Source organism: Amphiprion ocellaris, chromosome 5 (genome assembly GCF_022539595.1).
Source record: "Amphiprion ocellaris isolate individual 3 ecotype Okinawa chromosome 5, ASM2253959v1, whole genome shotgun sequence".
NCBI lineage: Eukaryota > Metazoa > Chordata > Actinopteri > Pomacentridae > Amphiprion > Amphiprion ocellaris.
The window spans coordinates 39,887,262-39,902,320 of NC_072770.1; the positions used below are offsets into that span (position 1 = coordinate 39,887,262).

At 43.1% G+C, this 15,059-nt stretch overlaps 2 protein-coding genes across 3 annotated transcripts; both read left to right on the forward strand.

Moving 5' to 3' along the window:
- The first annotated feature begins 3,822 nt into the window (after positions 1-3,822).
- Positions 3,823-9,110, forward strand: snrpb (small nuclear ribonucleoprotein polypeptides B and B1). Of its 2 annotated transcripts, XR_008601737.1 has the most exons (8): positions 3,823-3,975; positions 5,185-5,336; positions 7,161-7,272; positions 7,345-7,497; positions 7,572-7,701; positions 7,787-7,918; positions 8,023-8,113; positions 8,590-9,110. XR_008601737.1 is itself a non-coding variant. In XM_023274540.3 (7 exons), the coding sequence occupies exons 1-7, from the start codon at positions 3,973-3,975 to the stop codon at positions 8,061-8,063; spliced, it is 723 nt and encodes a 240-aa protein (XP_023130308.1). In that variant the 5' UTR covers positions 3,823-3,972; the 3' UTR covers positions 8,064-8,215. The 2 variants fall into 2 exon arrangements, 1 of the variants encoding a protein (XP_023130308.1); XM_023274540.3 differs by lacking the exon at positions 8,590-9,110 and having other exon boundaries at positions 8,023-8,215.
- A 1,333-nt stretch (positions 9,111-10,443) lies between these two features.
- ctsa (cathepsin A) lies at positions 10,444-14,986 on the forward strand. Its single transcript, XM_023274539.3, has 14 exons — positions 10,444-10,599; positions 11,378-11,538; positions 11,612-11,723; positions 11,804-11,854; positions 11,932-12,018; positions 12,110-12,265; positions 12,628-12,804; positions 13,137-13,228; positions 13,447-13,525; positions 13,625-13,773; positions 13,856-13,931; positions 14,183-14,272; positions 14,364-14,465; positions 14,566-14,986. Exons 2-14 carry the CDS (start codon positions 11,378-11,380, stop codon positions 14,647-14,649), a joined length of 1,416 nt encoding a protein of 471 aa, XP_023130307.1. The 5' UTR covers positions 10,444-10,599; the 3' UTR covers positions 14,650-14,986.
- The last annotated feature ends 73 nt before the right edge of the window (positions 14,987-15,059 follow it).

The following is a 15,059-nucleotide window of genomic DNA, read 5'->3' on the forward strand; positions in this document are numbered from 1 at the left end:
GTGTGTGTTGACCAGAGAAGAGAGTTAGCATCCAGTGAATATTAGCTTTAATGTGAATTAGTGATGCTAACCGAGCTAGCTGACCAGTCCTGATTAGCAGCTAAATGTAGCATCAAGCTAACGATGTTTGTGTTGTTTCCTGTCAGCAGCTGAAGTGTGTTGTGTTCCTGTAATGTGGTTCATTAAGTTCATAAAACTGTGGCTGGTTGACGTTAATGTAACGTTCAGGAAACTTAAATGTGATTAAAACAGTAACGTTAATGTTCTAGTTGTCAGTAATCAGCTTTAATTTGACACTAAAACAGACTCTGATAGTTTTAAATGACATCAGTTTCATGAATTTGTTGAAAATTGTCTCATTTGTTGTTGTGATGTTGCTGCTGATTCATTAAAACCAGATGATCCGTGTTGAAGATACGTTTAGTTCTAGTATCAGAAGTACAAGAAGGAAACTGGAAGTTTAGTTCTGCTACGTCAAAGATTTCAGGAATAAAATAACTAAATGAGTCTTTATGCCTCAAACTTTATTTTACAATAATGAAATAATCACAGATAATAAAAATATAAATAGCAGAGAAAACCTGAGAGAATAATTTCCTGAAAAGTCTGTGAAGGAAAAACAGCTTTTTATCCTGAAAGATCAGAATCAGCTCCAACATCTGCATCTGACAGAATCAAGTCAACCAGAAAGAAAAGAAAATGACTTCTTTCTGATCACATCTGTTCCGCTGCTCACAGTCTGCTGCTGCTCACATTCTTCACATTTATTGTCCACTTTTAAAAGTTCAGCAGACAGATGCTCTGCTTTGGAGTGTGACGATGTTGTTGGTGATGTGGAGAGTGAAGTTTCCGTTTCATCCACAGCATGCTTTAGGACAGCTGGGTCGGACTTGATGTTTGAAATACTGACCGACAGCTCAGATTTAACTGTCTGTAGTTCCGTTTTGATGGATGTTAAATTTTAACTCAAAGCTGCCAGCAGCTGGGTCTTTAAAATAACCGCCGTCTCGTTACAGAGTGAAAGTAGCAGTTCCTCCTGAAGGTCAGAGATTGCAGCATCTGAGGGCCTCTTCAAAAGAAGATGTAGTTGATGAAGGCGTTCTGGAGCAGGACCAGAAAGACCACGACCAAGCAGCCTTGAGATCTTAGACAGCGTCTCCCTGAGGTGGGTGTCAACGGTGTTCACGGTCAGGTCTGTGGTAATCCTGTCAAAAAACAAAACAGAAAAAAATGTAGATTATAAATCAACATGTAACCAAAGCAATCTGTGTATAACGCCATAGTATAGGATGTAGTTCAGAAAATGTCAAAGTATAGTATGTTTTACTCAAGAATAACATAGTATGGCCTGTAGCTCATAGTACAGCATGTTGGCAAAAAACCCCCATAGATTATTATGTGGTTCAAAAAGCGCAAAATGATGGGATGTTGCCTAAAATTGTCATGTATGATATGTGGTTCAAAAAATGTCATAGTGCAGTATATTGTCAAAATAGTATGTTTTTCAAGAAAACATCAGCGTATAACATGTCGTCTAAAAAATGCCATAGAATAATATTTCATTGCACAAGTAAAAGTATAGTAACTTTTAAAACTGTTCAAATTCTTATATGTTGCAAAAAAACAACAAAAAAAACTAAAACAAAAAAAAGTCATAGTAATATGTCAATTGAAAAAGCCTATAGTATAGCATGTCGCTCTAAAAACGTCACAGTATAGCATGTCGTCCAGGTTCGTCCGGGTTTTCTTGGTGAGACATTAATTAGTTTTGTGGCTTGTTATTAACCAGGCAGCCTGTGGTAAGTTGTGATTATCCCCAGTTAACCTGGGCGTGTTTCCTGAACAATCACCAGATGTTAAACACCTGGCAGAATGACAAAGATCTATGTGGATGAAGCGGGATGTTTATCAGACTGATCGGTGACATGATGAGTCAGACTGTGGTCTCTGATTTTATTTCTGGATTCCATCGTTTCCTCTCAGCGTTCATAAAAATACGTGTTTTTTTTATTTTGCCAGCACATTTCTTTTTACTGTCTGTAGGTGATATTTACATGGTTATAGACTTTAAAAAGTAGTAATGCCGACGTTTTTCGGCGAGGTCTTTTTTATCTAGTATCTTTATTTGACACACAGCCAGGTCTGGTCTGGATGAATCTGAGGAGGAAACATCTGGAGATGGAAACTATCAACAGTTCACCTGATTAAACTGGAATCGCCAGAGTTCTTCACATTTCAATACTTAAAAATACTTGGAATATTAAAGCGATTTTGTTCACACTGAGATCATGAGCTCTCAGTGTGATGCGTCTACTTCCTCTAAATAAGACAAACATGTCTTCGTTGTTTTCAAAGTAGGTGGTGCTGAGTTTGGGACAGAGAAGTGAAGTCAAGTCGCCACGAGTTCTGACTTTGATTTCCGGTTCTGCCGGCAGCATCCAAATGGGAAAAGGCTTTTTCTCTTGTTTAAATGGAAAAACAAATGAGCAAACCATACACGGATTATTACGGACCATTTTTAGTGACTGTTTTTATTTTAAATGTATTTTAATTATTTAGTTTTTTTATCTTCAGCTTCATTAAACTGGTTGCTTTTAATTATTTTTGCTTAACTTAAACTTAATTTAGTTTCATATTTTTCTTTCTTTTATTAACCCCGCTGTTGTCCTGATTTACAGGCACCAAAAAATACTGCTTCCTTGTCTGAAAAAAATCAAAAATTCAACAAAAAAATCCCCAAAATTTCTGAAATTTTGCAAAACCTTCAAGAAAAACAATTCCAATAATTCCTTAAAAGTTTCCCTGAAAAAATTGTTTTTTAAAAAAAAAAAAATGTGACAAGAAAATTCTTGCAAATATTTTCCAAAAATGAGTAAAAATCTTCCAAAAAATCCTAAACATATCTAAGGTGATTCCATATATATCAGTAAAACTTCTAATATTTTCTTTGGGAACATTCATGTAAAAATCAACCAAAATCCAGTGAAATTCGCTGGATTTTGGTTGATTTTTTGGGAAAATATTTACAAGAATTTTCTTGCTCAATTATTATTTTTTTTATTTATGTAATTTTGAAGCAAAAAATTTTAAGGAATTAATGGAATTTTCTTCCTGAAGGTTTTGCAAACTTTCAGAAATATGGGGATTTTTTTTTGCTGAACATCAGTCACAGAACCGCTGGTCTGACTGTCCGGTTCGCTCAGTGGTTTAATGTTTAATGTGTACACAGAAACAAAGAACGAAGAACCACAGTTCTACCTGGAACCACAAATACTTCCCCACAGTGACACCGTGGAAGAAATAAATCTAACTCCTCAAAGAAATTTTTAGTAAAATGTTCTTTAAAGAACCCTTTAACATGAGCCGGATGACAGACAGACACGTTCCTGTTCCATTTAAAGAACCACATAAAGAAGTGAAGAACCAGAACGATTTAGAGCACAATGCTTCACACTTTGAATTAATTTTTAACATATATTTTCTGGACTGATCTTCCAGCAGCAGTTCTTACTGTCATTTCTGAGCTTCTTATTAAAATGAACCAACAGAAACAGCAGCTCAGCACTAATCCTGCTGATAAAAATTAAGTTTACTTTCATATTTAAATTATTTCCATCTATTCGTGTTGTGTGTATTGAATCTCTTTATTTTAACTTCATCTGGTCCGTTTATTTGATTTAATTTCTCTGATGTATTCTGTTTTTGTTCCGTTAACAGCTTCCTGTGTTGTCTGTACTGAATGTTTAATTTTATTTTATTTAACTGTTTTTGTCCCGTTCATCCAGCCTCAACAGCTTCCTGTGTAGTTTGTTGGGTTCAGGTCGGAACTGTCGCAGTTTCTGGTAGGAATAGTTCCGCTGCTGCACTTGGACGTCACTTCCTGTTCTTCGTGATAAAGGCCAGGCGGGCAGTTCCGCGGGTCAGTATTTTTGGTTGGAATCCGGAGGAATCTGAACCATCCGAACCGCAGACATGGTGAGTGTTTCCCGGGGCGATGCTGGGCGTGCTGCCGGTGAACCGGAGCCCCGAATGACTCCGATTTACCGGCTGCTGCCGGTGATGGCGGCGCTTTGAATGAACGTCTGATGGACGTCGGTGTTGGACCGGTTCGGGACCAGCCAGGGTCTGAATACTGGAGGGTTGGACCGGTCCGGGACCAGCCTGAGTCTGAATGCAGGTTCTGTTCCAGCTTAGCCGTTTATTATAGTAATAGATTATCTCCGGTTAAACCGGTCAGAAACACAATTAAACCGGTCCGTTACCAGGTTTACTTCCGGTGCTGCCTTGAGTTTCTGCCGTTAAAGTGTAAAATGCAGTTGAACGTGACGAGCGGCTCAGCTAAAGGTGCTAACTATAAAGCAAGCGGGTAGAAGTGAAGCTCCGCTGGTTATTAGCATCATTAGTTCTGCTGCTAACGGAGAAACGACCGTGAGTGTTGTTTATTAGTATTATGATCTTAACGTCAAAATCACCCGAAACTTGACTAAAATTAGTTTAAAGCTGTTTAAAATGCATTTAAAGTTGTTTAAATTGACTCAAAATGGCCCAAAATTCCGTGAATTTTGTCCAGAACAACTTAAATACCGTCATCACTCCTCCTAATGAACCCAGAACTGCCCAGAATGATCCAACATGTGTGACTGGACTTACCTTTCATTGAATGTTTTGTTCAGTGGAAATAAAACTGCATCTGTCTGGGTTTCACATTGACTGTTTATATTTATGAAATCCAACACAGACACACACAGAGGAAAACTCCTCTAATACAGTTTGTTAGAAGATAAAGACGTCTGGTGTTCGCTGAAGACTTCATCTCTTTAAAAAAGGCGAATTTCTCCATTTTAAACCCTTTTCAGCAGCTGGACCTGAATAAAATCACTTTTAAACAGGACAAATGTTGAGTAAATTCTCTAATTATCTTAATGTTTAACATAGGAGGGTTAATTTGAGGTGTTTTTAGTGGAAAATATTCTGTCCAGAGTTCAGGACGGTTCAGCCTCCAGAGATGTTCTAATATATGTTATTATTATTATTATTATTATTATTATTAATCACCTGATGTTCTAATATATATTATTACTATTATTATTATTATGATTATTATTAATGATCTGAGTCGCTCCAGCTGATGTTGTAGATGTGGTGATGATGTCGTGGTGACGTGTGCCTCTGATTTGCCGACAGACGGTGGGTAAGAGCAGTAAGATGCTGCAGCACATCGACTTCAGGATGAGGTGCATCCTGCAGGACGGCCGCATCTTCATCGGCACCTTCAAGGCCTTCGACAAACACATGAACCTGATCCTGTGCGACTGCGACGAGTTCAGGAAGATCAAGTAGGTGGACGGACCGTTTCCATGGCAACCAGATGAGCACGGCGTCATGTTTCTTAGGTTGTTTGTCTGGAATAAAAACTAAACATCCTGAACATGAGGCTCCATCTTCACGATGCTCGGTTTTTATTGTAACTTTTTTTTCTACAGTGTGACTTTGTGATTGTTGTCATGACATCAGCAGCTGCAGCTCCCCTCGTTGGTCGGCTGCGACATCAAAATGACAGTCAGACAAAAAAAAACACCAAAAACAAGACAAAATATTACAAAAACGCGACACAAATCGACAAAAATGAGAAAAAAATGACAAAATGTGAGACAAACGACACGCAACAAAACAGACTAAAAGTTACAAAGCGACAAAAAAGTGGACAAACGACAAAAATGAGACAAAAAAGAGACGAACCAAAAATGACAAAAGCGAGAGAAAAAAACAAAAAAGTAGACAGACAGCACAAGCGAGTCGACAAAACGACAAAAACGGTACAGAAAACAACAAAGCAAAACACTAAATTGCAAAAATAAGACAAAAAACACAAGCGATTCATTACAATCTAGTCTTCTGTAATTCTATGCATGTTTTTCATTCTAAATCACCTCTATTTTACTGAAAACCTCTCGGCTTCAGGGGGGCTGCGCCCCCCCTGGACCCCCCCTGAAGATTGTATACCGAACATTTTCAGCTGAAATCAAAATTTGCTGTTGCCATGCCTGCAGACGCTGCAGTATCCACGTTTCCTAAACGCCTCAGTCATCAGACGCTGCAGTTTACATGCTGACCGTCTGCACTGAACGACTCAGATTTGACAGGAATAATTGTGTATTTTGTGGGGGATGGAAAATGCAAACATGGAATGGGAATTTTGCAAACACAAATGTAAATCCATGATGGTAAATCCCAGGTTTAATGTTTCATTAGGAGTTTCTACCCTTCACTAAAGCCCTTAAAAAATGAAAACTAAACATGAATTAAACTCTTCAATCTGAGAATTACGATCTGCAAAGACAGTCCTCGCTCTGTGTTCTGTTTGATTTCTTTTCTCTTTGCTTCTTTTTTCCTTTCTGCTCTGATTGTTTCATACAATCTCCAAGAACTGCTTTTTCTAATAGATTTAGATTTTATTTTCTGCACTCTGAGCACCTGTTCATTACAAAAAAAGCCTTTGTGAAGATTCTATGCCACAGTGCTTAGTTTAACCTTCATGTCGACCTGCGGGTCAAATTTAAAGTTTGAAAATGTGGTAAAAAAAATATATTTTCACAGTGAAACTTCTACTGTCCACATTTTCAACATTTTTGATAAAATTTTGAACATTTTTTGGTGGAAAAAATGTTTCTAAACAACATTCACATAAAAGTCAACCAAAATCCAGTGAATTTTGCTGGATTTTGGTTGATTTTTATGTGAATGTTCTTGAGAAAATATCAGAAGTTTTACATATATACACACACACACACACACACACACACACACACACACACACACACACACATATATATATGGAATCACTTTAGATATTTTTAGGATTTTTTGGAAGATTTTTGCTCATTTTTTGAAAATATTGCTAAAAATTTTCTTGCCAAATTTGTTGTATTTTTTAAAATAAAACTTTTAGGGAATTATTGGAATTTTCTTCCTGAAGGTTTTGCAAGTTTTCAGAAATTTGGGGAAATTTATTGCTGATTTTTGGATTTTTTTTCAGACAAGGAAACTATTTTTTGGTGCCTGTGAATGAGGACAACAGGACGGTTAAATGAATTTGTCAATCATAATTTTAAAAAACTGAGAAATGACTGTGGGTACTGAGTATTGTTTCCGTCCTCCAGACCAAAGAACTCGAAGCAGCCGGAGCGTGAGGAGAAGCGGGTTCTGGGTCTGGTTCTGCTGCGGGGGGAGAACCTTGTCTCCATGACGGTGGAAGGTCCGCCCCCTAAAGACGTAAGTGTGACCTGCAGCCAATCAGAGCCAGCGTGTGTCAGCTGACCGTCCTAACGTGTTCTCTGCCCTCAGACGGGGATCGCCCGGGTGCCACTGGCGGGCGTGGCCGGGGGTCCAGGTGTGGGCCGGGCGGCAGGTCGCGGCGTTCCTGCTGGAGCTCCGATGCCTCAGGCTCCGGCTGGGCTGGCGGGGCCCGTCAGAGGAGTGGGCGGCCCCTCGCAGCAGGTAACCATGGTAACAGCTGGTCTGTTCTGCCAGGTGAGCTGTGATGTCACGCTGACGGCTTCCTGTGTCTCCAGGTGATGACCCCCCAGGGCAGAGGGACGGTTGCTGCGGCAGCAGCAGGAGCCAGCATCGCCGGGGCACCGACGCAGTACCCACCTGGACGAGGAGCCCCGCCACCGATGGGCAGAGGAGCCCCGCCTCCAGGTGAGCGGACACGTACAACACCTTAGCAACAGTGTGGTCACCGTTCATTGATGCCATAGCAACAAACTTTGCTGACTGGCTGCAGGTATGATGGGCCCGCCCCCTGGCATGCGGCCCCCGATGGGTCCTCCAATGGGGATGCCCCCTGGTCCCGGTCGAGGCGCTCCGATGGGGATGCCCCCTCCAGGGATGAGGCCGCCCCCCCCTGGCATGAGAGGTAAGCTGTTGCCACGGTGATGCTTCAGTTGGCCTTCTGAGGAGCCAATCGGATCATGGAGTGGTGTAAATGTGTCATGTGACCTCTCTGCACTGCTGTTTCAGGACCGCCCCCTCCCGGGTTGAGACCGCCCCCTCGCCCCTGAAGAAGCCCCCCCCCCCACACACCTGCTGTATAGATGTTTTTTACCTTCTGGTTTGTGTTTTTTTTAAATAAAGTTTCTCAGTTTGATTTCACTCTGGCTGTCTGTACAGTTACCATGGTAACCAGTTAATAAAGAGCTGGAGCAACAGCCAATCAGAGCTCATGTCAGTTCATTAATATTCAAACAGGAGGCGGAGCTAAATGTCAAAGACTGGCACCGAGCAGTACTACATACTGATACTACCAGTACTACATGCTGATATTACCAGTACTACATACTGATGCTACCAGTACTACATGCTGATAGTACCAGTACTACATGCTGATACTACCAGTACTACATGCTGATACTACACAGTATTACATACTGATTGTACCAGTACTACATACTGATATTACACAGTACTATGTACTCATGCTACCAGTACTACGTCCTGATACTACCAGTACTACATACTGAAACTAACAGTACTACATGCAGATACTATCAGTGCTACCAGTAATTTCAGGTCATTTTATCTGTATAGCACCAACTGCATGCCAGATTGTCTCCAGATGCTTAAAGAACCCAGAAGAAGCCAGATGAACCCAGAACAGCCCTGAGGCCCCAGTGGAGGAAAAACTCCCTTTTATGAGAAGAAACCAAGAAGACTAGTAGAGGGTATTACCTCCTTAAATTTAGTTACCGAATTGTCAGACATCTACTGTAATATTTATTCTTAACTCCTATACAATCTATTGTTGTAAATTGAAATGTTATCATAAAATGGTCAGAAAGAAGAGGGTTCTGGGGAAATACTGTTAACTGTTCGATTTCTATGCCATAAGTCAGAATGAGGTCAAGGGTGTGATTAAAACTATGAGTTGGTTTATTTACATGTTGAGTCTAATATTGAATTAAAAGCAGTCGTAAGGCTGTCACTGTCCACGTCAACATGAATGTTAAAGTCACCCACAACAATGACTTTATCTGAGCTGAGCACTAAATCAGATAAAAAGGAGCAGCAGGACGATATACAACAATAAAACTGGTTTCTGTCAGAACTAATCAGTCTGGAGATCAGAGATCAGCTCATTTATTAACAGAGACTTACACCAGAGAGATCTAACATACTACAGTACTACATACCTACAGTACTACATACCCATAGTACTACAGTACTACATACCTACAGTACTACATACCCATAGTACTACAGTACTACATACCTACAGTACACAGTACTACATACCCATACTACTACAGTACTACATACCTACAGTACACAGTACTACATACCCATACTACTACAGTACTACATACCTACAGTACACAGTACTACATACCTACAGTACTACATACCCATACTACTACAGTACTACATACCTACAGTACACAGTGCTACATACCCATAGTACTACATACCTACAGTAGTACAGTACTACATACCTACAGTAGTACAGTACTACATACCCATACTACTACAGTACTACATACCTACAGTACACAGTACTACATACCCATAAGACTACAGTACTACATACCTACAGTACACAGTACTACATACCCATACAACTACAGTACTACATACCTACAGTACACAGTACTACATACCCATAGTACTACAGTACTACATACCTACAGTACACAGTACTACAGTACTACATACCTACAGTACACAGTACTACATACCCATAGTACTACAGTACTACATACCTACAGTACACAGTACTACAGTGCTACATACCCATAGTACTACAGTACTACATACCTACAGTACACAGCACTACATACCCAAAGTACACATTACTACAGTACTACATACCCATAGTACACAGTACTACAGTACACAGTACTACATACCCACAGTACACAGTACTACAGTACTACATACCCACAGTACACAGTACTACAGTACTACATACCCATAGTACTACAGTACTACATACCCACAGTACTACATACCCACAGTACACAGTACTACATACCCACAGTACTACATACCCATAGTACTACAGTACTTCATACCTACAGTACACGGCACTACATACCCACAGTACACAGTACTACATACCCACAGTACTGCATACCCATAGTACTACAGTACTACATACCTACAGTACACAGCACTACATACCCACAGTACTACATACCCATAGTGCTACAGTACTACATACCTACAGTACACGGCACTACATACCCACAGTACATAGTACTACTTACCCATAGTACACAGTACTACAGTACACAGTACTACATACCCACAGTACTACATACCCGCAGTACACAGTACTACAGTACTACATACCCATAGTACACAGTACTACAGTACACAGTACTACATACCCATAGTACACAGTACTACAGTAGTACATACTAACAGCAGGTCACCTGATGAAGGACCAATAAAGTTTAAAGCTGTAAAAACATCTGATCATGTGACCTCCAGTCATGTGACTCTGACTTCTGTGGAGCTACAGCGGATTTCCCCTGCGGAGCGACAGACCAGGAAGAACCCAGCAGAACCAGGCAGAACCAGGCGGAACCGGGCTGAAAGGTGAGCTGGACTCCGGTCAGAACTTCTTCTGTCCGTTTCTTACGTCCGAACCGGCTGTTAGCATGTAGCCGCCGTTAGCTTCCTTTAGTTCCTGTTAAAATGTTTCATTCAGCAGAACCTGTTGGTTCCGTTCGTTCAGCAGAACCCAGTTTAACTCCGAGGCTTTCTGCAGAACTCCGTTTAAAAATATCTGAACCACACATTCATTTCACACCGAGGAACACAGAACACTTTATTGTTCTTCAACTGACCCGGAACCAGAACCTCCAGTGATCAGTCTGGAGACGGAACCTGAAAAACAAGAACCTCTAACTGTCAGCAGAACCTCAGACTGTCAGTAGAACCTCTGTCAGTAGAACCTCTGTCAGTTGAACCTCAGACTGTCAGTAGAACCTCTCACTGTCAGTAGAACCTCTGTCAGTAGAACCTCTCACTGTCAGTAGAACCTCAGGTGATCCATACCTGGTTTCTGTGTTAGCAGTTAGCCGCAGCTAACCTGCTTCCGGTTTCTAACATCAGGTGATTTCAGAGTTTCATTTCCTGTTAGACTGATTTATACACACACACAGAGGTGTGTGTGTGTGTGTGTGTGTGTGTGTGTGTGTGTGTGTGTGTGTGTGTGTGTGTGTGTGTGTGTGTGTGTGTGTGTGTAATAATTGATCAGAAACCTCCAGCTGATGAGATATTGATCCCTTTGAATGAAGTAGTTTTGCACTGATTGAACATGTCTCCTGCTTTTTTGTTTCTGGTCCTGGTCCCGGTTCCGGTCTGCCCCCAGATGCAGGTGTTGCTGTGCTACTTCCTGTTGGCTCTGCTCGGCGCTGACGCCGCCCCGGCAGCAGATGAGATCACCTTCCTGCCTGGCCTGCAGAAACAGCCGAGCTTCAGACATTACTCTGGCTACCTGAACGTGGCCGACGGGAAACACCTGCACTACTGGTAAGAGCCCGGCACACCTGAGCCGGCTGTCCAGGTAGACATCCAGGTGCCTCACCTGTCGTGTCGTCCTCAGGTTCGTGGAGTCCCAGAATGACCCGTCCTCCGACCCGCTGGTGCTGTGGTTGAATGGTGGCCCCGGCTGCAGCTCTCTGGACGGACTGCTGACCGAGCACGGGCCGTACCTGGTAGGTAGCTCTAGCCCTGCCCACCTGACCCCTCCCCCTTCATCAGTGTGACATCACAGCTACACCTGGTGTCGTTTCAGGTGCAGGACGACGGGATGACGCTGCAGTACAACCCCTACTCCTGGAACAAGGTGAGTCATGTGTCCCGGCAGCCCTGTCACATGGTTAACATGTCCTGAAAGCTGATTGGTCGACTGTTTGTGTGCAGATTGCCAACATGTTGTACCTGGAGTCTCCGGTGGGTGTCGGCTTCTCGTACTCTGACGATCAGCGCTACGTCACCAACGACACTGAGGTCAGCAACGAGCCTGCGTCTGATCTCTGATTGGCTGACGGACGTCCAGGTGTTTCCAGGTGTCCAGGTGTTTACAGGTGTCTCTGTGCAGGTGTCCATGAACAACTACCTGGCTCTGAAGGAGTTCCTCCGCCTGTTCCCTGAGTTCAGCAGCAACCAGGTGTTCCTGACCGGAGAGAGTTACGGAGGAATCTACATCCCAACGCTGGCCGAGAGAGTGATGGAGGACGCCAGCATCAACCTGCAGGTACTACTGCAATACTACTGCAGTACTACACACTACTACTGCAGGTACTACTGCAGTACTACTGTAATACTACTGCAGTAATACACAGTACTACTGCAGTAATATTGCAGTATTACTGCAGTAGTACTGTTTAGTACTCCAGTAATACACAGTAGTACTGCGGTAGTAGTGTGTATTACTACAGTAGAACTGTGGTAGTAGTGTGTATTACTGCAGTAGTACTGTGGTAGTAGTGTGTATTACTGCAGTAGTACTGTGTAGTACTGCAGTAATACATCAGCAGGGCTATAGGCCACAGCTGAGCTGAATGCTAACGTTAGCGACCTCTTTACGTTAGCATGTCTCTTGTACCTGTCATGCAGGGTGTTGCTGTGGGAAACGGAATGTCGAGCTACGAGCTGAACGATAACTCTCTGGTGTACTTCGCCTACTACCACGGCCTGCTGGGCAGCCGGCTCTGGGCCGACCTGCAGAACTTCTGCTGCAGCGCCGGGAAATGCAACTTCTACAACAACCAGGACCAGAACTGCAGCGAGAGCGTGAGTCTGAACCAGCAGAACCAGTACCAACCAGTCTGATCCAGTTTAAACTGACCTGAACCAGTCTGATCAATCAAATGTCTTTATTGTCAGTGGACATATGTACTACGAAATTTGAGTGCATCTCCTTCATGGGATAAAATGATAACAGATAAGATAAAATATATTAAAAAAAATATTATGCAAAATCTATATTATATATGTATGAAAAAAAATAGATATACAATAGAATAATAGTCTGATCCGGTCTGAACCAGTGTGATTTAGTCTGAACCAGTCTGCTCTAGTCTGGTTCTTGGTGTTCAGGCTCTCAGGTGTGTCTTTCTCTGCAGCTGTCGGAGGTCCAGACCATCGTCTACGCTTCTGGACTGAACATGTACAACCTGTACGCCTCCTGTCCAGGTGGAGTTCACTGCAGAGTCAGGTGAGCCGTGACCTTTGACCTGAACTCACCTGCAGCAGGTGACCTGGTTGTGTGTTGGTTGTAACATGGTTGTGTGGTGGTTGTGTGTTGGTTGTAACATGGTTGTGTGATGGTTGTGTGTTGGTTGTAATATGGTTGTGTGATGGTTGTGTATTGGTTGTAATATGGTTGTGTGTGGTTGTAATATTGTTGTACAATGGTTTTGTGTTGGTTGTCAGCGTGGAGCGGGACCAGCTGGTCATCAGGGATCTGGGGAACTCATTCATCAACCATCAGACGACTCAGCAGTGGAGCCAGGTGAGTATGAGGTCACCTGATGTTCATTAAAGTTCACTCACCTGCTGACTGATACTCACCTGGCGGCTGATACTTACCTGGTTGTCCTTGGATGTTCAGAAGTTCCGGGGTTTGGCGCTGATGTTTCGGTCCGTCCGTCTGGACCCCCCCTGCACTAACTCCACCCCCTCCTCACTGTACCTCAACAACCCGTATGTCAGAACTGCTCTGCACATCAGCCCCAAGGCTCTGGACTGGGCCATCTGCAGGTAACTCACACACCTGCTGCACCTCACCTGTCTCTGATCTGTAACGTTGTAACTCACCTGTGTGGTCTCTGTGGTGATGCAGTGCTGAGGTGAACCTGAACTACGGTCGGCTCTACCTGGACGTCAGGAAACAGTACCTGAAGCTGCTCTCTGCTCTGGTCAGTGAACTCACCTGAACACACCTGAGCTCACCTGAACTTACCTGAATACTGATCAGAAATAGTGCCTTATTGATCCAGATGTATGTGGGCGTGTCCTATTGATCCTGGTGTGTGTGGGCGTGTCCTATTGTTCCGGGTGTATGTGGGCGTGTCCTATTGATCCTGGTGTGTGTGGGCGTGTCCTATTGTTCCGGGTGTATGTGGGCGTGTCCTATTGATCCTGGTGTGTTGTGCTGCTCTCTGTGCAGAAGTACCGGGTCCTGGTGTATAACGGGGACGTGGACATGGCCTGTAACTTCATGGGAGACGAGTGGTTCGTTGAATCTCTGCAGCAGCAGGTAGATGATGTTTTATTAATCAGTAATCAATTACTGTTTCCATGGTAACCTCAGTCTGTCTGTCAGGTGTGTTGACCTGTCTGTCTCTCAGGTGGAGGTCCAGAGGCGTCCGTGGCTCTACGATGACGTCGACGGTCGGCAGGTCGGAGGTTTCGTCAAAGAGTTTGACAACATTGCCTTCCTGACAGTGAAGGTACAGACCTCCATTATCAGCTGATTCTGTGACATCAGTTTGGGGACGGAGCTCTGTTCGTGTTGCTGATCATGGGACCTGTTCTTTATTCTCACTGCAGGGTTCAGGTCACATGGTTCCAACAGATAAACCCATCGTTGCCTTCGCCATGTTCAGCAGATTCATCAAGAAGCAGCCGTACTGATCCGGCTGGACCAAGTTCTCCTCTCTTTGGACCCTCTGGGCTGCCGTAGCTTCTGCTCTGTTTGGACTCTCTGGGCTGCCGTACTTTTTTTTTTTTTTAATACCCTGCCAGCCAATCAGCAACCAGATCATTGTGAAAGGAAATGAACCCTGAACCAATCACATCGCTGCCCTCGGCCGACACACCCTTTTGGCAGCGGTGGCGGCCTGCGGTTGTCATGGAGACGAGCACTGCCACCCGTCTGTCCGTTGATTTGTTTTTTAAATTTCAGTCTGAATGTGAAACTTGTTTTCAATTAAAGGGAAAACTGGACATTAAATGAAATTTTAATTAAAAACTCGCCTGTTGTTTTCATCTCTACTGGAGCCGTTCTGGTTCTACTGGACCTGGCTGGGTCTGTAGCTTCATGC